Source organism: Neopsephotus bourkii, unplaced genomic scaffold, assembly GCF_033783945.1.
Source record: "Neopsephotus bourkii isolate Nb327-2 ecotype Australia unplaced genomic scaffold, CSIRO-AGI_Nbou_v1 NB_1020, whole genome shotgun sequence".
NCBI classification, from domain to species: Eukaryota; Metazoa; Chordata; class Aves; order Psittaciformes; family Psittacidae; genus Neopsephotus; species Neopsephotus bourkii.
In genome coordinates this window covers 242,913-267,283 of record NW_026901509.1, presented here as the reverse complement: position 1 = coordinate 267,283, position 24,371 = coordinate 242,913, and the positions used below count along the sequence as shown (strand labels likewise).

The window sequence follows — 24,371 nt, the reverse complement described above, 5'->3', positions numbered from 1 at the left end:
TATCAATGCCTTAGGTAACAGTTTTCAGTTTTGGTCTCAGCACACAATCACTTTTTTAGAACTATATCTAAAAAGCTAAATAACTCCGTTATAAGCCTTTTTACTTTTTTTTTTTCACAACCCAACATATTAATGCTATAGGTAATAGTTTTCAGTTTTGGTCTCAGCACACAATCACTTTTTAGTACTGTATCTTTCGCCAGTTTTGAGATGTATAAAGACAAAGGTCTTCTTTTATTTAAAAGATCATATTTAATTAAACACTCAAAAAACCTGTGGTAATAGGCAGACCCTGACAATACACTATTAATAAGGTTTTTACTTCCTCAAAAGCTGTGACACTAGTTGATCCTGGTATTGACACAAACTGATCATTGGCATCAAGTAATGCACTATGATCAAGACAATGCCTAGAATTCTTCTCATAATTACCATGTTAATTTACACACTCTACTGTTATTGTTTGTAGTATAATAAAACTTAATGACTCCAAGAATAGCCAAAACTTAATGACCCCAAGACAAACCAAAGTCTGATGCTAGCACTCTAGCTATGTATAGCTAGCTTTCAGTCTTGCAATGTTGCAGATTTCATGGCAAAAGTCATGGCTCACATTAGTTACGGAAAATTTCAAGCTTTACTGTGCTTGTGCAATAGTAATAAGGTTGTGGTGGGTCTGGCTGGGATGGAGCTAATTGTATTCTAGCAACTCCTATGGTGCAGTGTTATAGGCTTGTGACTAAACCAGTGCTGGTAACTGAGCTATTAACTAACCAACTATGGCTGAGCAGAGTTTGTGTGGCACGAAGGTCTTCTCTCTTTCCCACCCTACCCCCTCAGCTGCTAGGCTGGGGTGCACAAGAAGTACAGAGGGAACAAACCTGGGACAGATGACCTGAACTGACCAAAGGGACATTTCATATAGCATCTTGGTCAACAATAAAAACTTACGGGGGGGTGGGACTCAGTGACTGGCTGGACACTGGCCTACTTCCCTTGTGTTTTTTCCCCCTCTTTCCTTTCACTTAATAATCTGAATTTTCTCACTTTTTCTCTTCCTATTCTCTGCCCAATCTCACTGGGAGCAGGCAGTGAGCAAGCAACTATGTGGTGTTTAGCTGCTGGCCAGGGTCAACTAATGACAAATATATAGAACAGTATAATATTCAGAGTAATTCTACACATAATATTTTGTGTGTAGTTCAATATGAAAGTGTCTTAAGATACAAGTAATATGTTCTTAGAAACTCACTTGTTTTGTAGATTGGGATGCTGTAAGGATGTGACCCAGAGCATTACACTAATGAAATGGAAAATCTTTTCTGAAATAAGTTAGTTTCCTAAAGAAGCAAAAGTATTGTGAAGATGTTGCAGCTGTCTCTGGTAAACAAGATCTGAATTTCACAGAACCAAATGCTGAGTTTAAAGAACTTCTCTGCTTTTGCTGTAGAACAATTATTGCTGACCTAGGGTTACAGCAGAACCTAGTGCTATAAAAGGTTGAGAAAACATTACCACCCCAACTCATGATCAACAAGACGAACCAGAATGAATGGACAATGTCACACAGAGATGATTTCATGCTCTGTTTCAGCAGCTGAAACAAGCATTCAAGTTTCTTCAATGAAAGTACGGTTATTTGGTCCTTACTGTCTCTCTAAAAATTACTTTTATAATACTTTCAATAATAAGGTTTAAACTGAGCTCACAGCCTGATTGCTGCAAGTCAGAGAAAAGGAAAACAGTTATATAGACTTTTAATTTAATATGCTATTTAAGTTACCTCAGCTAGCTCCTTCACTTGAAAATATATACCTCCTAGCCATAACTTTTTTTCTACCAGAAACAGGACAAGAGTGTAGACAAGAAATAAAGACAAGACAGACCACTGCAATAGATTTGTCTGGCCAACGGCTGTAACATGTAGCATTTTGACCCATGGGAATGAGTTAGCCTCAGGAGGTTAAGTCAATTCTTACAGTCCCAGAGATCACGTTTTATTTCAGAGACTCCAGCAGATGCCCTGAAAGAAGAGCGTAAAGCTCTGGTGATATAGACCAGTCTTATCTTCCTCTGCCAATTTCAGTATTCAGTACCAACTGAGAATGCTACTGGCAAATATTAACAGAAAGTGACAATAACATTATTTTTGCCAATGTCACACAGTGAACATATAGAGAATAACAGTCATTTAGATTAGAAAACACTCTAAAGATCATCAAGTCCAACTGTTACCCTAGTATTGTCTAGTCCACCATTAAACCATGTTCCTAAGTACCACATATATATGTCTTTTAAATACTTCCATGCTTACTGACTCGACTACTTGAGTCACAGAGTATAAAAGTAGCCTCAGGATTTCAGTATTTGAACACAAACCTCAGCTTCCTGGCATTTAGAACTGCAGACCCAAACCCAATTAAAATGCAATAAGGTACAATGACAGAAATGAGAAACAGCATCTAAATTTTATAATCTGATTCCTATCACAGGAAAGATTTGAATTCGTTCAACTATGGTGGCTTAAATTGTGTTATTCCCCCATGCCTGCTATTAGAACACTAGAGAAAGTTTTAGACTGTTTTCAAAAACAACCATATTTAAACAAAGATGCTGCAGTTGACTTACTCTGGCCAATGACAATGTAGTTTATATTCCTGTAGATAAGTACACAATACATACTTAAGAGTGTAAGTGTTTTAAAATATCTTTTGTGATGCAAAATTTGGGTGCAGGGGAGGGGTGTTTACTAGTCAGCTTTTACTCTATCTCTTTTATAATCCTCTCTTGGTAACTGTTTGGCTATAGCAGTTTCATTTATGCCTGAAACGTTTTCTTAAAAATCTGCTTCTTTTCACAGTACTCATTTGTTTAACATGAGTTTAAATAGAATGAAGCCACACTTACTGTGTCATCTGGACACCTCATTTATAGAACATACAGCATATACTTACTGATATGAGGGACATTTGGTCATAAATAATAAAGCTTTACAGTGATCTAATCTCTCCTTTACATTAAGTTTAATACTGTCAGAAACTTTAGTTGTAGACCAACCTGTTTTCAGACTGATGCTTTTTTTTAAGTATCACAGAATCACAGAATACAAACATGCCAAGTTTTCATTGTAGTGTTCCTAAATTTTCAGCACAGTACCATGTTTTGTGACCTATAACAGGGAAAAAGTAATAGTTTTCTTTATAGCAGAAAAAGAGTTGAAATATGTATAATCAGTGTGGGATGACAGGCAGAATATTTCTGTCAAAATATATTGGTTTCTAAAATTATATTTATGTGAAATAGGCAATGATAATAATTTAAAGTCCTATTTATTTCAGCATTTAAGTCCTACTAATTTACATATTTCTTTTCCTTGCTGTAAATTCTTTGGTTTCAACAGAATTACCTCTGATTTACACAGGTGCTAGCAAGCCCAGCATAATTCCTTTAAAATACCATATATTACAGTTATTTATACAGAGAAAAAAGAAAAAAAAACAACAAAGCAAGCACTGACAGAGATTAGAGCTTCACACACATATAGTAAGAGATGCCTGGGTTCTCATAGAGTTTATTATCTGAGCAGTTAGGGCAGACAAAGTCAGCACAGTTACACTGGACATCACAAACAAAGAATGTTCAAGGCAGGCCAAGAAACACTGAGGTGAAGCAATACTCCAAAGGTCACACAGCAGGTCAGTGACCATGATGTGAAGAGCAACAAGATTTCCTGTTACTCAGTTCAGTGCATCAGCTTATGCTATCCTTCTGCAGAAGCACGCACAAAGCATAAAATGTATAAAAACAATAAAGCAGATGCCATGTGTGAGACTCCTGCACTGATGAAACAAACATCTTTAAAACCTATTTTAAGGTCAGCTCTGGGATTGCTTATAATCTTTAAAAAAAATACGTAAGTATTATCAACTGTGTTTTCATAAAATACTGTTATTTGCTGTTTTTTTAAGATTCCACTCTCCCAGAGCTCTTCCCACATTTCAGTAGCTCTTCAGCACTTACATTGGGGAATCCCCTCAACTCCCACCTTTATAAATTACCATGGAGACTTCATAAGGCTCTGCATATGGGTGCCTTTTTATTGTTCCTGGTTCAGATTGCTTTCCTAATAATATGATCAACATACATCAAAGAATTACTTCTACATGAACTCTTAAATAAACCATTAAAGAAGACCCTTACAATCTTTTACAAGTTTTGCTACTTTTGCTGTGATTTTGCCAAAAAGTTTTCCAATCACTTCACACCCTGAGCCTTCATGATACACTTCAATACTGAAGTATCCATCCCCCAAGTCTTCCAGTTACCCCTTTTTCTAGTCAACACCATTTCCGTCTTGTAGACCCTAAACTGGTAATTATTTTTAAAGAAAGCATCCTTCTAACTCTCTCCAGATTATGCACAGGGCTGAGTGTCATCTTTAGAAAGCAGTGTCTCCAAACCATTTAAAGGAATCACAGGTAGATCTATACCCTGCACTGCAGAGTCTCCAAGTAGCTCCCAGCTGCGCCTGCTGCAGTCTCATTCTCTGAAAAACTTGATTAATTTTTTTTTTTTCCCTGAAGCAGAAAAGGAAGTTATTTGCAAGCTGGTGAAAATAGCTTCCTGTTCAGCTCAAGTTTGTTGGATTTGTTCACACAGTAGCTACTATTACAGTCTGCTATGTCATCTATAGTTCTCAGGCACTGTAAGAACAATGAAAGAAGGACTAATATCAAAATCACCTGTCTCAGAGATGCATCTACACTTTGCATGAGACATACATGCACAGCTATAGGAACACGACACACCTTGCAATTTGGTTACATAGTTTGAATTGTTTAAATCACTCCCACTGAACTCTTAATACAGAGTGGGATATAACAAATCATCATATTTTAAGGTATATCTGTTATGATCTTTACCTATCACAGTCAAACCCCAAAGTGAGGTGCTATCCTTCTAACCCTAATAAAAAAAAAGAGTACAGAAAAGTTTTTAAAATCTATTTATTCTTTATTTTTGCAATCAAGATTTTATCCATTAAGATGTCTACATTATATGCTGTTTGTGTCACGCTATATGCATCACTAACCATATGCCTTCTGTATACTATAGGAGTTCAGCCATTCCATTCATTAAAATTCACAGGGCCTATTATTCTGTTTACAGTCTAATAGATATTCACTGTCACTATTCAGGCCTTTGATTCAATTTGCCTAAATCCCAGATGCAGAGTAATCCTGATGGAGATTATTTTAATTTATCACCAACTTCTTCTCAGAACCAAGAAAGGTTGGTATTTCATAATAAAAGCTGTGTTTCTTCTCTTTTCCTAAAGCAGCATGCACAGCAAAAAAGAAGCAATAAATGCTTGATGTTTTTAATGGTGACTTTCTTTCAGTTATGCAAATTTTGCTTTGTGTAGAGAACACCTTCTCTTAAAGGTGTGTATTCTGAAGATAAGAATACAGATTCTCATCACACTGAAACACATCCCTGGAACTAAATACTATGTTGATTGTGACTGAACATTGATTGGCTGACTTGTCATCTACTTAATACAATACAAAATAATCACTCTGGATATACTTTTGGGGGTAGAGTGTTGGCAGTTTGGAGTGTAATCAATGAAATATCTGTTGGCTTTTAAGTGTTCCCAATTGGGAACATTTTCTGACAACTTGAAGTCATATTATATGTGTCCGCTTTCAAAGCAAAACTGACAGGGCTGACCTACGTAAGTGATACTATCTGCTGTCATTTGCAAAATGTCCTAGTAACCCACAGAAGAAACCTTTGTTTGATCAATACTTCCAAATCAGCTTGGTTCATATACAATTGTGTAAATTTCCTAAATATAATTTTGCCAATGATAAAATGTTACAATTACTTATTATGCTTAGCATTCTTAGATGAATGATTATTCAAGTACCATCCCACATCTGACCTGAGTACCCTTATAAAAAGCATGTTCTGCACACCCTGAGCCAGGCAGAAGTTGGAGCAGTAGTATTGCCAAGAAAACTAAATCCACAGGGCTTAAGAATGCTTTCACCAATGGAAGCAACCTATGAAGAATATTCCTTACATCTCACAGTAACTGGAGAATTCTGAAAGTCCCTGCAAGGATTTACTTCTGTCCAAAAAACTGACTTTGTAGCTGGAGGTACAGGCAGTAGAAGTTGTGTTGTTCTTGTTGGAAAGGAGCAGATAAAAACCAACAGAATATTTCCCAGATATTTGAGCCTCCCAACCCAATTACTAATTATCTCTCTTCCCCTCTGCCTCATCTCCCCCTCCTTCCCCCCTCATTTATTTTGAGATACAGGGCAAATAGGATGTCATCTGCATATGGTCATTCTGAGAAGAACATGTTTCCTGGCAATGCTCTATCTTTCCCAACACAGAACAGTTGAAAAGACAACGATGGTAAATAACAGGAAATTGCCAAATGACAGGAATTTTTTAACATGAAAGTGGTGAGTTAATTAGACTTATTCTTTGTAACAGGAAGAAATTTTGTGTGACATTTTCAATTAGCACTGCCACTAAAGGGCAGTCCCAGCACCTCTAGCCTGCAACCATGTAAACATGTCCTTATTCTGACCCTCTGTGGTACACAAAAGCTGGTGCTCTGGGTTTTCAAAAGGTTAACATGCATTTTCATGAGCTAGCTCACAACTGACCTATATAATGTTTATGACAACATTTCATAAATGGAGAAGGGATGAAGTTTCATATTGGCAAAAATGAGCAGTGACAGTCACTCAGAGGTGACTTTTTTACCTTAAACTGTATATTAAAGCCCAAGATAGCAGTGAGAAAATATGCCATGGCACAGTTGATGGGAGGATTCAAGATAAACTGCAGAAAGGTAAGAGTGACTGACATACATACATTGGGATATAAGGTAAGCTGACTGAATGACAAATAGCTGGCAGAACTCCACTCGACCAAGCAGAGGTGAAAAAAGGCCTCTGACGCGTGGCTGCACATAGCTGTATGTCAAACAACAGAGCAAGGGGGAAATGCACCTAGCTTAAGCCCTGCTCTGAGTACCAGAAATGAGGGCAGATGTCTTAAGAGAGTGAGTGTTAGATCCCTAGGCAGGTCCACTATGCTTGCCAAGTAAACTGCCATGGGTCTTGATTTTGGCAGTCAATTCTATCAGATGGTTATACTGGAGACCTATCAAGAACAATGCCAGAACAGACCAGATGTGAACTGTGTTTCAGTGGGTATCCTCTGTGGAGGGCATGTAAGTCTCAAATCACAAAGGCATTATGGAAGTGAGAAATGCATTTAGCTGACTTTGAAGCATCTAGCCGCCATCACCTATTTATTGAAGCTGCAGCTGAATATAGGTGCCTTATCGAAACTTCCAAATGTCATCCTCAAGGTCAGAAAACTTCCAATATTTTCATGCTAGTGCAGATGTCATCACCACAGACTAACTTATAAAAAGTAGTTTTGCCGATGTACAAGCTGAATGGGACAGACAACACTACTGAGGTCTGAGCTTACAAGGATCCATAACAGCAATATGTGGTCAAAGTCTAGGTGAGCTATAAATAACCGCCAAAACCCCACCAAATACAGTAATGCATGAAAACAGAATTCCAACAGAATTAGGCAGGATTTTGGACAGTTTCATAGCAAACTATTATGTTCTACCTTATTTTCAACAGACATCCAGTCAAGTAGTCTAACAGTGGTTTTTTTAAGTTTATGCAGTGGCCATATGTATTGTCACAGGTACGACAAACTGTACAACAAAGAACATTATGCTCTGGTTCTTGTGCTGCACATAACTGGCAAGATCTGCCTGATGATCTGATAGTGCAGTACATGTTATATAAAATACTGACCAGTGGTGGACTATAGAAATTGGATGAATGGTTCCAAGAGAATTTATGGTGCTGTTGGAAGATGGATGGGATAAAAACAAGCAACTGTACAAAAGGCTTCTGAAACACTCTCAGAGCCACCTGGTCCCTCTTGCAGGTAGTTCATATTCTTTTGTAATAAAAACGTTTTATTTGGCCTAGCTTCCATTATACTTACAGACTTAGTTTCATTATTATTTATCAGTCTTCATAGATGCTAATTCTCTTAAAATGTTTAATAACCAAGTTTAGCTCTGATCTTTACAGAACTTTAGAAGCACCTGAATTTCATTAATTACTTTTTATATCAAATGAATGGGCCATTTTGGATCCATTTAACGTATTATTGACAATGCATAGCCTACATTTTTTTACGTGAACATCTCAGTGATAGGTCATTCATCTTAAAAGACAGTCTAATAAAATGAACAGTAACCTTTATCAGATGACTTGTACTGGCTTTCAGAAAAAAAGTCAGATTTATTCAATGCAACTTATTTTCCATAAAGCCATTCTAAGAAGTATAACTATGCTTCCACAATTTAATAATTTAATAATTGAATTTCTCATCAGATTTTCATTATTTTGGCCAGAAAAGAGGATAGACAAACTTCCCTAAAAATGCCTATCCTGACTGCCTTTTCCAAATACCAACTCAGTATTACCATTCTTCTAGACTCATGGCAATGCTGTAGTACATATACACTCACTTTGAATACTTACTCAAAATGAGGATCAGCAAGATAAAAAATCCTTAACCTGGCCTATAAAGTTGTAAGCTATAAAAGTTCTCAATGCAAAAATGTTACTTCTTTCTAGAAATTGCTTAAAATTGTCCAGTAGGGGATGTTTCATTATCTTCATGTAACATGAGCCTATGTTTTTCAAGATACGAACCAGAAATCATACAAGACCTCTATCTTAACAGAGTAACAGTTTTATCTAATTTATCTAGTTTGTTTTATCTAATAATGGGTTGTATCCACCCTGCAGTAGCTATCTTATTGCTAGCACATTTTTTAATCCTGCCTCTTTTCTATTGCTCTTGGCCTTGCTATCCACTGATTTCCTCTTTATTTCTTTAGCCTCTTCTCCATCCTCTATACACTATTGCTGATCATATTTTCACACTATTATCTATAATCAAATTTCCTCTTGCTTTATATTGCTTTTTTATTTCTAAATATTGTGTTCACTTTCTTACCAAACTGAAATATTTAGAATTTAGAAGGAGCTACCCTCTAATTATGGAACTGTGGTTTTTTTTTGTTTACTCTAAACTGTTACAGTGCACAATTTCTATTCTTATTTTCTATTTTTATTTCTACTAGCCTATATCTTCCTCTTAACATCTCTGGAGAAATGAGCTGCTCGGAATCAACCTATTTTGAGAGATCAATTTGATGAACGGACCACTCAGTGGATAAAGAACTGGCTGGATGGCTGCACACAAAGAGATGTGGTCAATGGCTCAATGTCCGGCTGGAGACCTGTAACAAGTGGTGTCCCTCAGGGATCGGTGTTGGGACCGGTCTTGTTTAACATCTTTGCTGCTGACATGGACAGTGGGATTGCGTGCGCCCTCAGCAAGTTTGCCAATGACACCAAGCTGTGTGGTTCGGTTGATACGCTGGAGGGAAGGAATGCCATCCAGAGGGACCTTGACACACTTGTGAGGTGGGCTGATGCCAACCTCATGAAGTTTAACCATGCCAAGTGCAAGGTTCTACACCTGGGTGGGAGTAATCGCAGGCACAGCTACAGGCTGGGCAGAGAAGAGATTCAGAGCAGCCCTGCGGAGAAGGACTTGGGGGTGTTGGTTGATGAGAAAATGAACATGAGCCAGCAGTGTGCGCTTGCAGCCCAGAAAGCCAACCGTATCCTGGGCTGCATCAAAAGGAGCGTAACCAGAAGGTTGAAGGAGATGATCCTGCCCGTCTCCTCTCGTGAGACCTCACTTGGAGTATTGTGTGGAGTTCTGGCGTCCTCAACATAAAAAGGAAATGGAACTGTTGGAACAAGTTCAGAGGAGGGCCACAAGGATGATCAGGGGACTGGAGCACCTCCCGTACGAAGACAGGCTGAGAAAGTTGGGGCTGTTCAGCCTGGAGAAGAGAAGGCTGCGTGGAGACCTCATAACAGCCTTCCAGTATCTGAAGGGGGCCTACAGGGATGCTGGGGATGGACTCTTCATTAGGTACTGTAGTGATAGGACAAGGGGTAATGGGTTCAAACTTAAACAGGGGAAGTTTAGATTGGATATAAGGAGGAAATTCTTTCCTGTTAGGGTGGTGAGGCACTGGAATAGGTTGCCCAAGGAGGTTGTGAATGCTCCATCCCGGCAGTGTTCAAGGCCAGGCTGGACGAGGCCTTGGGTGATATGGTTTAGAGCGAGGTGTCCCTGCCCATGGCAGGGGGGTTGGAACTTGATGATCTTAAGGTCCTTTCCAACCCTAACTACTCTATGATTCTATGATTTTAGGTGCCCTGTTGTTTCCCACTGAATGTAATTTAAGACATAGTACCTGATCCCTGTATCACTATCCAAGTCCAATAATGACTTATACTGGATACAGCAACTTTTGACTGTAATTATTTCTTCCACCATTGTTAGAAACAATTTTAGTTAGTTGTGTAATTGTCCCAAACTGAGCTCTCCACAGCAATGAAATGCTTTATTGTACATTACAAATATGTGCTTAAGCAGTAAATCATCAAATCCTCTACTTTGATCCAGTGTTCTGTATCAGAGGTTTTTCCCCCAGGTTTTGAAACTTCGTATATTGATCCAAATGGATTCAAGATCCTGTGGTTCTCAGTTGTCAATAACTCTAAAGGCAAGTAACAGTGTCTGCTATAAATAGAAAGAGCCACAGTCTCTTCTTTGAAGTTTCTCTGTTGTCCTATAATTAGCTGTAACTATTAATTAGCAACATGGAAACGATTTAATTTTTGTGTGTTAAAAAAACTATATAATGTCACAAGAGACATGGAACAGCTAGAAAAGTAACTGCACTTAACTGATTAATGAGGAGAAGATTACACCTGCACTCAGAAAAACAAGTAAGGCTTGTGAGGTGATCACAATAGCACGCAAAGACAAGAGCGTCTTGCAAATATATCAAACACGTTAAGCAACAGATGGTTTAAACTTGATCTCTATAGAGAAAAACTTATTTAGTTGAGTTACTGAAACCTGAGTGAAGACCAAGATCCGGGAAAACTAACATCTACCTGGAAGGAGAGAGAAGAATGAGATAGAGCAGACTTCAAAGGAAAAGTTGGTGCAGGAAGGAGTACTACCACTTACTGTGCCACCTCGACCTTCCTATGTAGGTTATAGCAACAGATATGTAAGAGGTATTTTAAAAGGATTTACTCAATATACTACAAAATTCCACAGAAACATGGAGGATTTTCTACTATGTTTTTTATAGTGTTATACTGTGAATAAAATCTGATTTGATAGAACTATATTTTTTTCCATAAATACTTACTACCTAACTAAATGAAGCAGTCTACTGAGGAACTTACAGATCTTATTTTCAAAAGATCATTCTGCAGGGGAACAGTAGTCAGCAAAAATGCTACTTCAAATATGCATGCATATTCTTTTATCCAGGCAAGAAACTACATATTTAGCCTTATTAGCCAAATGTTATTATTTATAGAGAAACTACATATTAACATTCTTTTCACATACCTTAGATCAATACGGTAACTAGACAGGCAACTGTCTTATTCAATGATGAATGAACTATCATAATAGTTGCTAATAGGCAATTTTCCTCATTAAACTGCTTTTGAGAATAGAAAATCTTTTACTTTCTCATTTTCTAGTTTTTGACAAAATTCTTCATTTTGGAAGTATGTAAAATATCGACAGGAAGACACTTGTCTATCTCTTTTGCCTATAATCGCTACTGTAGTTTATTCAATAGTCATTCAAAATTAATAGCAGTCTGAATGGAGACTGAGTTGCACCTCTCTGTCAATAACATAGCAGTATTTCATGAAAAAAAATAGATTAATTCAGGCTTTCCCATACTTTGCCAAAAATAAGCATGCAGCTGTGAAAAGAGCCCTCATTTTTTAACTCCCTCATTTTTTAACTCTCAGAGAAAACACTCTGAGAAAAAAGCACATTTTCCTCCATGAAAATATAACAGTTTGTTCAATAACAGGCAAGATACTTCTAAATCACAGAGCACAATGTTTGGTTTTGCACCACTTTCCCAAGGGCTACAAAACAAGGCAAGCAGAATATAGCCCTTATTTTAATCACAAACTTAAAACCCCAAATAATTAATTTCTTAAATAATGGGCACATTTTTTTCATGAAAGTCAAACATCATTTTCACCTTAGATATTTTAGTTTATAAATTCTTTAAATTCAGGATTTAAAGAGCATTCAACATTGTTCAGTCTCCTGTTTATGTGAATTTTGCATTTTAGGCCAATGCCAGGTCTGAAAACTGCCATGTAGATAGTGACTTGTTATCTGATGATGACAGAATGAAGGTAAAATGCACAAGTACTTAAGTTACTAAATATCAATTCACGTTGGAAAGTTACTAATGAAGAGATAACTACATATGCTTTCTTTTTACAGTGCATTAAAATATCACTACTATTTACTTCAGATACCATCTGACTTGCTCAGACAACTTGTGTAAACTCAAACTTGCTCCATCCCTGGCGGTGTTCAAGGCTGCGATGGACGAAGCCTTCGGTGGTGGCATGGTTTAGTGTGAGGCGTCCCTACACATGGCATGGGGGTTGGAACTAGATGATCTTAAGGTTCTTTCCAACCCTAACTATTCTAGGGTTATACATTTATATACTAAATTCAAGATACATATATGCTGAATAGGCACTGCAATTCTTAGTTACTAATGCATATTTCAGAAAAATAAGTAATATTTATATTTCAAAATTAAGATACAAACCAGACTAGTCATTTTATAGAACTACATACTGAAGTAGTATGATGAAGCAGTCTGTATAAACCAGACACAGTATTCTTGTGTGATGCACTGTAGAAGATTATTAAGTATTTAACCAAAATAAGGAAATAACATTCTATATACTGCTCTTAAAACTACTTTCAATTTTTGCAATATAGAAGCTTCCTTATTTAATAATTCTGCAATAAAAAGCACATGAATGTGGAAAATGAGATAATTCACACTAATCAACAGATACGAATTATTTTCTTAAATATGTCAGGAATTTTTTTTTTGGCAGAGTAATTTGCTACATAACTAAGCATTTTTCTCTGGGAAACAAGTACACTCGAAGCCATATACACCATGACAACCAATAAAAATAATGGAAATCTTCAGAAGTCTAGGGGAAAGATACCTAGAGCCACTGACTCTTCTTCCTGTTTAGATCAGTTCAGAACTGAGCTGCAGGAACTTCAAAAATTGTTCCAGAACAGGGAATGCACCAAAGATTACCCTCATTTAACCTTTTACATTTCGCTTTCACTCAAGAATACTTTTATTTAGGTAAACGCTTAAAAGAGAATCAAATCTCAAACCTTCACAAATGTCATGAACTGTTCTACTTTGCCATTGGTGAGCAGCAGCTGCTTCTGTACAGTTTCCAAAGCCTGTCTGCTTTGTTTAGCCAAGCCATATAGTTGTTGAGATGCAGTAGTCTCAAGTTCAGTCATGGCACATTCAGTCTCAGCCATTTTGCTCTCTAGATTGGTAACCTTGTGATCCTGAAATATATTCGCAGAGAAATGAAAGTGATATAATAGAAGCTGAATATCCATGTGCCACAAAAAAATGAGGCAACAATCCAGCCTTCTATTTGCAAGACATAAAATGTAATTTCAACAGAAAAAAATATTTCGTTTTCAGTCATCACATCCATGTTTCAGTCTCTAAACTTCAGTGACGTGACAATTAAATCAGAAAAATACACTACTATTATTCTGCTCTTTTTTCCCTTTCTGTATTTAAATAGTCTAAGCTGGTGACCTTGCAACTTTCCATTTGAAAGTGAGGTATGAAGTTCTGAGGTGGAGATATAACTCTATATGTACCTTTTTCTCCAACTCGTCTTTAGCCTTGCGATACATCTGCTCATACTGAGACTTCTCTTTTGTAGCTACATTAAGTTTTTGTTTCAGTGAGTCAATGGAAGTTTTTTTGTTCAAACAGTCTTCAGCCAGTGCCTTTGCCTGAAATAATGAATGGACAAGAGCAATTTTCTATTAAGATACAAAACTTAAAAATGAAAATCAAATAAAAACTAGGCTTGCCTATACTGCACATATTATATAAATAATTTGATTAAAAGACCTTTTTCTGAAATTAGTCTTTAACAAAGATTGCATACAATCCTGTTATATAAAGTTTTGACTTGTATTAAGTGTAAAGAAAAATTCTTCATGTGCAGAGTGATTTGTTTATGAAAATTGTGCTGTCACAGTGCCTGCAAAAGGGAGCAAACCACAACTTCCACTCATTTTTTCTATCAGAGGTAAAAACATTAGTCAAAACTCAGATGAATAAATGGTAACTGTTTGCAAGTTAATAGTCTGTAAAGTCTTTTAGATAATTATTATCATTTTGCCATACAATGAAAACACTGATTTTGGGTAAAATAAAAGAGACCAATGCTCCTAGAAAATCATTCAGCTCTTCTGACAGTATTAATTACATTTTTTTTCCTGACAATATTGAGTAGCAGGGAATTTCTTTGATCTTCTGCTGCAGATAACGCAAAATTTATCAAGGTGATTTTCCATGTGGAATAATCAAATTATTGTATAGAATTTGATTCTCTGGAATCTGAGAAATGCAGCACATAAAATACTCAAAGAACAGCATTAAAATACATCAAAGTATATAATACCAGTCTAGATCTTTTGTCTGATACCAAACCCAGGTATTTATCTTGTTTCTTACTTTAGCTCCCTTGCTTACTTAAACTCTCACTCTCTGGCTACAGATTTCTTACTAACATTGTACCTTTGCCATGGAGCGTAAGACAGCAGCTCTCTCTAGAACTGAAAATGCTATATAACTGCAAGCAAAGATAGTGCTTGTGATATTCAGCAAGCACCCGCATTCTAGGAAACCAAAAGCAAACTAGTAAATTGTTTCTCTCTATTTTGAGGTCATAAGCTGCATAACCTCTCAACCAAATATCATAGTCTTTTTGCTTTAAAGGCCAAAGTACAGTAAGTTGGTTGGATAACACAGAAACATGCCAAAATATATACAAGTTCTCCTAGCTTCACTGAAATCAGCCTAGAATTTCACAGCAGAAAATAATTTGCTATACAACAGACAATTATATTAAGCTAAGAACTCTGAATCATTCATAACACTGGAGTAGAAAATAGATTAACAACATATTAAAATATTTAACTACTATAGGCAGGAGAGGTGCATGGACTTCATTAGCATATGTCATGTAAAATCACGTTTGTTTCAGGTCTACTACATTTCACAAACAGTGCATAAAACTAAATCTAACTCCTTACAGCATATCCTTGCAACTCCTTGTTCTCAATACTTTAATTATACCTCTTAAGAACATATATTCAATTATGCTGAATGCATCTAAACTATCACCATATACTGATTTTATACAAATTATAGCAGAGGGAATTTCATCCATAACTGTATGTTGTTTGCTTAAAGCAATATATTGATTTAGTATAGCGTGTTGAAATAACTTCTGCAAATCCACCAGTTTTTGCTTTTCCTAAAACTATCAATGGCAAGAAAAAAGTACCTTTCTCTCAAGACTTTGTAATTTTTCATTAGAAGTTTTCTCATTTTCTTGATTTGCTTTTAGGCGAGACCTTAAGTCTTCTATCAAATGTCTTTTCATATTAAGGTCCCTCTCTAATCGAGAAATCCTAGAAGGAACAAAGTTACACTGCATGTCACTGTTATAAAACATTGTTAATATGGAACTACTTCAAACAACTAAGAAGTATAAATGCAGAACAAGAATTATCATTCTCACAGCTTTAGAACATTTTTTTTTAATAAAGACTGATGCATTTCTTGCAATTTACCCTATTCTCTACCATTAAAACCAATTTCAAGTCTCTTATTAAACAGACCTGTTTCTAAATATCCAATTAATTTGTGATTTGCTTTTTGCTGTGGTATATGCACTGACTTGTCTGATCTGAAATCATAATCATTCTTCCTAGGGTATTTTCAAAAATGGCAAAAAGCCTGTTGAACACATAAAATTTAGTAATTTAATTCATTAAATGTCTCTGATCCAGTTTCATAATTATTTAATAAAAAAAAAAAAGTGAAAGGGGGCAGTCTCCTTTCATTCAACTGAGAAATACATGAAAAATCTGCATCTCCATAATAATTCTTAAAACCTGCAAAACCTAGAATTAACACCAGCATTTCTCAGAAACTTCTCAAAAAATGAAACTCTTATGTACTCCAAAATAATCTCTGCTCAATTACAAAATTATCCGTTATACTAAGCCTCCATCGTTACAATACAAATTAGTATTTTAAACAGAAACATAAGCAATACTTAAATGTGTTCAGACTTCTGGACTTTATATTCTTTTTAATGAAAGCAAAATGCATGATAATATGTTCAGAAATAAAACATTCTTGATAGCATGTTAACACCATATTAAAACAAAGAGAGAAAGAGTGCATCTTAAAATTTCTATTTCACATTTATACTATTAATGTTATTTTGATGATTATATCTTACAGTTTATGTAAAATACAGTATCTGTTTTATAAAGGAAGCATGGTAACCAGTAACTCTATTTTAAATTTAAGTCTTTTTGTAGAAAAATTCAGTTTCACTTCAAAACAGAAAATACAAAATGCAGACAATTTAACAATTTCAATAGTTCTCTCTTTTTGATATGAAGTAATTTCAGGTAAGTAAACTGCATTCTTTCTACAAATAAAAAATGACTGAAGGAGTTACACTCTGGCGCAGACAAATTCACAGATAGGTTACATTTTTATAGTAACAGCTTATGTTCATATAGTAATAAAATTGTAATTAAAATTAAAGATTAGCATTATATCAGGCAAAATAGGTAGAACAAAAGTCTCAGTTGCATACTTCAGAACAATACATGTGAATATCTAAATAAGTAGTAAACCTTAATCAATTAAAATAGAAACAAATACAACTTTCCTTTTGAAGTTTTTATGAATTCAAGACTGGATGTTTAATCTTGTTTAAGCATCTGAACCTTGACATGCCTCTTAGCCCCGAGGCAAAGAATTAATGTATTTGAAAGACTGTGTTTAACAGTGCTGAGGAATTCATTTAGACTTATATCAAGGATAAAATGGTCTAGAGTCTGAGTTTTGATTGAAGGTATTCTTATTGCAATACAGATACTACTGTGGCTAGCTAATCACTTATCAGTTTACACAAAATGCAGTTTTAGCATATACTGCTCCAATTGGCAAAAAACCCACCCCGTAATATTCTGCAAGACTGCAATAAAAAGAAGAATAAAACATTCTCTTAAAATTCTATTTATGAATAATGTTCTAACAATTATACAGCTGCCACTGGGTGGCACCAAACACAATGGATAGAAGAGTGAACCTACTTTGCTTGTAGCTCCTGAATGCGTTCTTCTTTTTCCTGGACTTCGTTTTTTAGTGACTTAATGGTGGTTGATTGCTTAGTGATTTCATTATTCGAATTCTACATTGAAAAGTATTAAAATATAAATAAAAAAAGCACACTGAATATTATAGCAGTCAACAGTAAAATTGTTTGAAATAATGGGCTGTGTAAATTTCCACGTATTTTGTGAATGTTCTTAGAAATTAATTGGTACAAAAGCAGCATTCTTACTTTCTAGCAACACTTAAGTAAAAATATGTTCCTTGGCAAATATGATCAACATCAGTACTCTTCCACTGTTCTAATAATGTATGATTAATAGATGCTTGCCAGTACACCTGCAAGCCCAGTTCACTTATCAGCACCACATTTCCCGGTCAGCTGAAAAGGTAACAGAAAACAAGATAAATAAAATTGGATCTTCATATGAACCATGTCCTTGAATGGTATAGTTCTACAGCACAAGGGGGCTACATCTGTAGATTATTTCCAATTATTCCTTTTCATGATGTGCATTTAGGAATACAAGAAAATCCACAAGATTTTTGTGTGCCTTGAAACTCAACAGCACAAACTTGGCTGTACTAACACAAATCAGTAACCAAAAGGTATGATCCTAACTTTCAGGCATATGTAATCCCAGTGAAGGAGAATTACACAGTTGTTGGCCTTTCTTCATTGTATATAGTAGGAAGTGAAAAGAAAACCTCAATTAATCCATGCAAACACACAGCTAATCTACATAAGATTTAAATACAGAACAACTGAAACACTCCATAGAAATAAAAATACTAAATTTAACTAAGTAGCCATTTTAGCAATCTGAACTGAGCATATGCATTGAATGCCATTGCTGAAAATGGCAGCTCAAACACATCACTTACAGATATTTCAGAACTCCCAAAGGTGTTTCCAAAAGATACATATGTGTAAGTGTACACACACACACACATATGTGTGCATATATGCATGCAGGTTCAGCCACTAAAGTTTTTTACTCATTATGTATAAACAGTAAGCGAACAGATCAGACATGCTGTAAACAAAGATACTTCAGGAGAATTTCTCTGCTCAGTGCAGACTTGTAACACCTATTAACATTAATGGGAGTATTGTACATAGCTGTGTGCACTTCAAGGGGAGTGTGTATTCTTATGTGCATAGTTAGAGGTAAAATATTGTTCTTAATAACTTGTCTAGTCTATTTACTATTATTAAAATGCGAGGTATAACCAGAAAATTGTTAAAATAATGCATGCTAGCAGAATATTCCTGAGTTTCCTGAGACTTGGCTGTTGAGCTTTGTTAGCATGAAGCACAGCACCCAGTTAGATGGTTTACACACCAGATATGAATTTGAATATTTAGGTGGGCCTCTGCACATGCTCAGAGGTGAAGACATATGCTTATGGCATTTTGCTTCCAGACTCACCACCCACACTTACTACACTTCCTACTGGCAACGCTACAAGGAATCGTTACATATAACATAAACAAATACTGCAAAGATAGCTCTGAATAAAAAAGATTGACTAATAAAACCAGGCGCTTTGAAATTTTGAGCTATGAGTAAAGCTTTTGCTACTTTCACATTCAGCCATTTAGGAAAATAACTTTGCATCCCCTTTTTAAGTATGCTAGATAGCTGCAGCAGTAGTTGACAACTTCTGCCAATTTCTTGTGCTAAAAATACTTGGAGGACTTAAATTCCTGAAAAATTATTAGATCAAAACAAGGCTAAGAATTTCAATAACTTGATTTAAATAGCTTTTCAGGCTCTTACAGTCAAAACTCTCATGCGATTCAGCAGCTAGTGATTTTACTAACTCATATATGGGGGGTCACAGACTATGCTTATTCTAAATGTAGCCTTTTATACATAGTTTATTTTTAAATAAAAATATAATACATCTTTTAAGAAGTAGAAGTCATGTTAGTATTTCTGACATCAGATCTATATGTTTGCTAAATGTTTGCCGCAGAAACAAAAACCCTGTGATTTTTCAGCCATGTATTTTGCAGTTCACATGTAGCAGACATGTTACTCTTAAGAGTGTTTCACACACACACACAAAGATTTCATTTTTTAGTTTTCTTACTTCCATAGAGCAATTGACTGCTAGGTTTCTGGATAACGAGCATGCTCATCCAAAAGGAATAACCCTAATTAACAGGAATTACCACTCACCAGCAACAGAAGCAGATTAGTCAACTCCAAATCTAAAAATCAACACTCAAGAAGTCAGCATGTATGGTTTCAAGATCTTTCTCATAATTAAGGCAGATCGAATTATGTGCCTTTACAGGGCTACTCCCTGCTGCCCGCATCTCTTTATCAATGTGACCTACCTTTACTAATCCCTGAATATTGATGTTATGAGCTCGGTGTGTTATAGCCAAGATCTGTAATACCATGATTACCATCAACAGCTAAGAGATCTGAGCACTACACCCGTCTCATGTGCTAGTACAGCTAATCCAGTACTCGGATTATCTATGCCACTCATGTAATATGGCCTTTTCTACTAGTTGGCCTTTTGGCAGTCGACTTGAAAGTGTGTCATTTCTTCTAGAAGCAAGAAACTGCAGTATTTTAACCTTTTATCTTTCTTCAAATATTATAAAGAAAATGATAGAAAAAACCCTAAGTTTAAAACATTCAGTTGCACATATATTTCCTCCAGTGAGAAGAGAGGAAGAATTAATAAGTTTGACGCAGGCCACCCGCTGAGAACGCTCCCACAACAGCACAGTCCAGCAACTACATCAACCGCATATAACAGAATCACCTGAAATTGAAAAATGGCATCATCAACAAGTTAGCATTTTCCCACCAGCTAATCTGCAAAAATACAAATACAAAAATAATGTCTCTTGAAGACAAGAATAGTACTGAAATACAGGCAACACAACACTGTTACATTATATGAACTCCCCCATCAACTCAAAGTTTTGCTCTCTTGTCAGACACTGCTGTTGCTTATTTCCTTCTCAAAGGAAGCAAGGACTCAACACACTTCTCACTGAAGTAATTCCACAGCATTTTTCAACAAGATGAATTTTATCATTGTGTGAAAACCCAGCAAGCCTCCCTGTCTGGCTTATTTGATCTGCACAAATTTTTTAATTATAACTTTCAACTCTCCTCCTTATGACTACATTTTTACTTAACACCAAAGGTTACCTAAGGCCTAAGTTGCTAATCATTGGCTAGGATACATAAATGATAGCCTATGTGCACATGTATACCTGCTTGACCCAGTTATGAAATACTGTTCATATGAATTATTCTCAACACTAGACAATCTGTTCTGTCACCTTTAGTTTGCACTGCAGCTGTTTCATCTCTAAATCAATGTTCTTTGAATGAGCTGGTGTGGCTTCACTCTTTCCAGCAGTTAGAGACAGATGTTCTCTCAACTTCAATTTTTCTTGTAAATCTTCCTTCTCCTGTTGCCACTTGGCCAGGTTGGAGGTCAGCACCTGTTTTACAAACAGAAGAAACAATCACAATCATATCCTAAAAGTTAGATGTTTCTCCAGTTTGGAATTCAAGAAGAATGAAACACTATAGATAAAAGGAGTTACACTGCACAGCCACTGGCTGAATTTTCTAGTCCACATGAATATCAAATCTGGCAGGAAAGAGAAGACTACCGCGAAAAACAAGCTTTTTTTTTTTTTTTTTTTTTAAGGCAAGCTTATTTAATTTTGACTGTGCACATTGGTATTGTTGCTATGACAGGCTAAAATTCTCATCTAAAACTGTAACAGCAGTTACTGTTAAAACCTGTTTACCTAGAGCCTCCCTGGAATTCAGCAATTATTTTCTACACAGAGCATGAAGAAATACCACCAATGCATATTAAAAGGTGGTTAAATGTCAAATCTACTTTAATGGTGACCACTGTAAGCTCACTTGAATTGCTATGTTGACAACTGCTATAGAACATACAGCTTTCTCTTGGCTTTTGTTTTGATATTTGTAGGGCTTGTAGAGGTTAAAGCAAAGTGGACCAGCTGCACTAAATATCTTCTGGTTGGCTGATCTGTACTCATGTTGTGCTATTTCTTCCCTTTCACATGTATGCACCATAGCCAGAGAACCACATATTCCATAACCTTGACTCTAGGGCTGAGGTACTTAAGTGGTAAAAGCCAAGCTGGAGCAGGACAGGATAACAGATGTTAGTTGTTTATTCCACTGGGTAGGTCTTACCACCCTATACTGCAGCCAAAACGCTTCTCATTTAGCAACATAAATGCTAAGTCCAATTAGCAGGCAAGGCTTGCTAGGGATTTAGTTCAAACAAATAACATGCAAATAAACTCTCAGTCTTGTTGCACTTGATTGACAACTGACAAGACTTGATTTTTGCAGCAACATATTACACAGTATAGACGTAAGCTTTTAAATTAAGTATTTGTTTTAATTTAAATATCATTGGGTTTTTTTTTCTGTAAAATGAAGACCTGAAATAATCTTTATGCTAGTGGTTAACTGTCATGAATCTGTAGTCAGCCAGAGCCACCAATGGCCTAACAACTCTGGCTCCTTAAGAGGGTAACTACTGTATTACCTTATTATTCCAAAGAATAATAAGATAACAATTATACATAAGAAACAATTATACAAAATGGTAATTCAAAATCTCTCAAAGGGCAAAAAACCCTTCCTTTGTGAAGAACCATAAGAATCTGGAGAAGATGCTGCAGTTCGAAATGACTAAACATATGACCAATTATATACTGGTACACAAAAATCCATGGGTGAAAGTTAAAGATACTATTCTATTTCCAAGCATTTATTATTCAACTCAAGACCAAATTTTATACTACATGAGTTTAGCGGAAAAAAACTCTTTATACACCTGTTTATATACACGTCATCTGTGTTTATATACTAATCATCTGAAGATCACATATATATCCAAATAAAACTGCTTATGTTCATGTTTATTCCCATTATGAATTAAATGAGAATGCTTGTAGACTTTGCATTAACTTCAAAAAATATCACAGATACAAGAAAGTGAATCCTGTATCCACGTTAACAGTACTTCATACTTGAGTGCATTTATTAAAGCAAATGGGCATTTTATCCATATCTCTAAGACAAGTTCTTAGTAAAGGGGGTTAATCTTTCCATTTTCTTCTGCACCTGCAGTCACTATTAAATAAGATACTGTTTATGCATTTTCTAACTTTCTATTCCTTAATCTAATATATATTTTCTCACAATATTATTTCAGTAGAAGACAAAATGAAGTCTACTTTAATAAGAAAAACCAGTAGTAGTATGGAAAGATATAGATGGATATAAGGATTAGGTTAATTTGTCCAGTATAGCCAATATTTCTACATGAGGAACATCATGATTCAGTGTCTCTATAATAAATTATTCATAAAAAGAAGAGGAAAAAAAAAATCATAGCTAGATCAATATCTCTGATTAAAATTAGCAATGGCCCCATGTCTGCCCAAGATAGCTTGTGACTCTCACAAGTTTCTTAGGATACTGCTGCTGCCAAAATGCATCTGGTCTAAAATGCCATGACTGCAGTGGCTACATTCCCCCAAATGACAGCAACTATATTGAAAAAGAAAGGGCTTTCATGGGACAGATGCCAAAGACGACAGTGCTACACTGCTCACAGAATTTACTTAAGTTAGGAGGTAGTAAAAAAATATTTCAAATATGAATATCCATGAATTCAGAAACAGCATCAGAACTAGCAGGGTAAAGTGAGAGTAGTGTAGGATTTACAAGACAAACCCCTCCCCTCCCCAACACAAAGACAGTCATGCAATTGAAATCAGCGATATAGAATCATAGAATAGTTAGGGTTGGAACGGACCTTAAGATCATGGAGTATCAAGAAGGTTGTCTTTTAACTGCTCTGGAAACAATGTAAATGATGTTACAGGGTAGATAATTTTTTTGCTTTATTCTTCTATTTGCAATATATTCTTCAAAAATTCTTTATAAATCTATGTAGGATGTGAAAAACAGCCCCCTAGCCTAGGCAAAATATTTTTACCTAAAAGATATTCCTTGTATTTACTCAAGAATCAAGGTCATCATGCTGCTGCAACTCACTGAGTTTTAGGTCAAGCCTTTTTCCTCTTGCTTCTTTTTCAGACATGGTGGGAGTTTGTGTGTGTTCTCCCATGCACACGAATTATGAGTGACAGAGTAAAAAGGATTTACTGCAGGGGAAAAGGTCACCATGATGAAAGTTATAAACACCAGCTAGACCAGATGTTGGTAAAGGCAGGCTACTGCTGTTACTCCACCATGTAGCAGCCTTTTTCTGCTGCACCTCCTCCAGAGTGTTTTGGCTTAACAGATGTGTATAGATTCAATATTTTAAAATCCATCTATCTTAATCTCCCTGCTCCTGGTATACCCATGACACTCCGTTCTGCTGTATACAAAGGAGTAAGTGATGAAATCCCAGTTTCTATGTAGTCGATGCAAAACCTGCAGTGACTCAGCAATACTTTTTACCATAAGCCCTCTGCTCAGAAAGATGGAAGGCCCAATGAATTAATGTAGGAAGCTCCTAGAATGGCCTATTGCTCCTCAGCATCACAACAAACCTGTGAGGATCTTCTAGCTCAGTCACCCTCCTCCTGCAACTGGCATGTATGAAAATTTCTGTTAGTGGTGGCTCATACGGCACTGCCCCTGCTGTACATGATTCCATACATTTGTATTTGCAGAATATATTATGCAGAATACATTTGCCCTGGGTTCAGCAGTATCAGTCATTTTTCTCTTTCTTAGTAGCTGGTGAAGTGCTGCGGTTTTGACTTTCAGCCTGGGAACAGTGCTGATAACACCGATGTTTTTAGTTGTGGCTCAGT

At 36.0% G+C, this 24,371-nt stretch overlaps 1 protein-coding gene across 1 annotated transcript in view; it reads right to left on the bottom strand.

The window, feature by feature from the left end:
- CNTLN (centlein) overlaps positions 1 to 24,371 on the bottom strand; it is a 190,513-nt gene that overhangs the window by 14,986 nt on the left and 151,156 nt on the right. The window contains exons 18-22 of the mRNA XM_061360342.1: positions 20,820 to 20,984; positions 17,482 to 17,579; positions 15,648 to 15,774; positions 13,945 to 14,082; positions 13,432 to 13,617 (exon numbers count right to left, since the gene is read on the bottom strand). Coding sequence (XP_061216326.1) covers positions 13,432 to 13,617; positions 13,945 to 14,082; positions 15,648 to 15,774; positions 17,482 to 17,579; positions 20,820 to 20,984 — 714 coding nt within the window. The remainder of the gene's footprint in view (positions 1 to 13,431; positions 13,618 to 13,944; positions 14,083 to 15,647; positions 15,775 to 17,481; positions 17,580 to 20,819; positions 20,985 to 24,371) is intronic.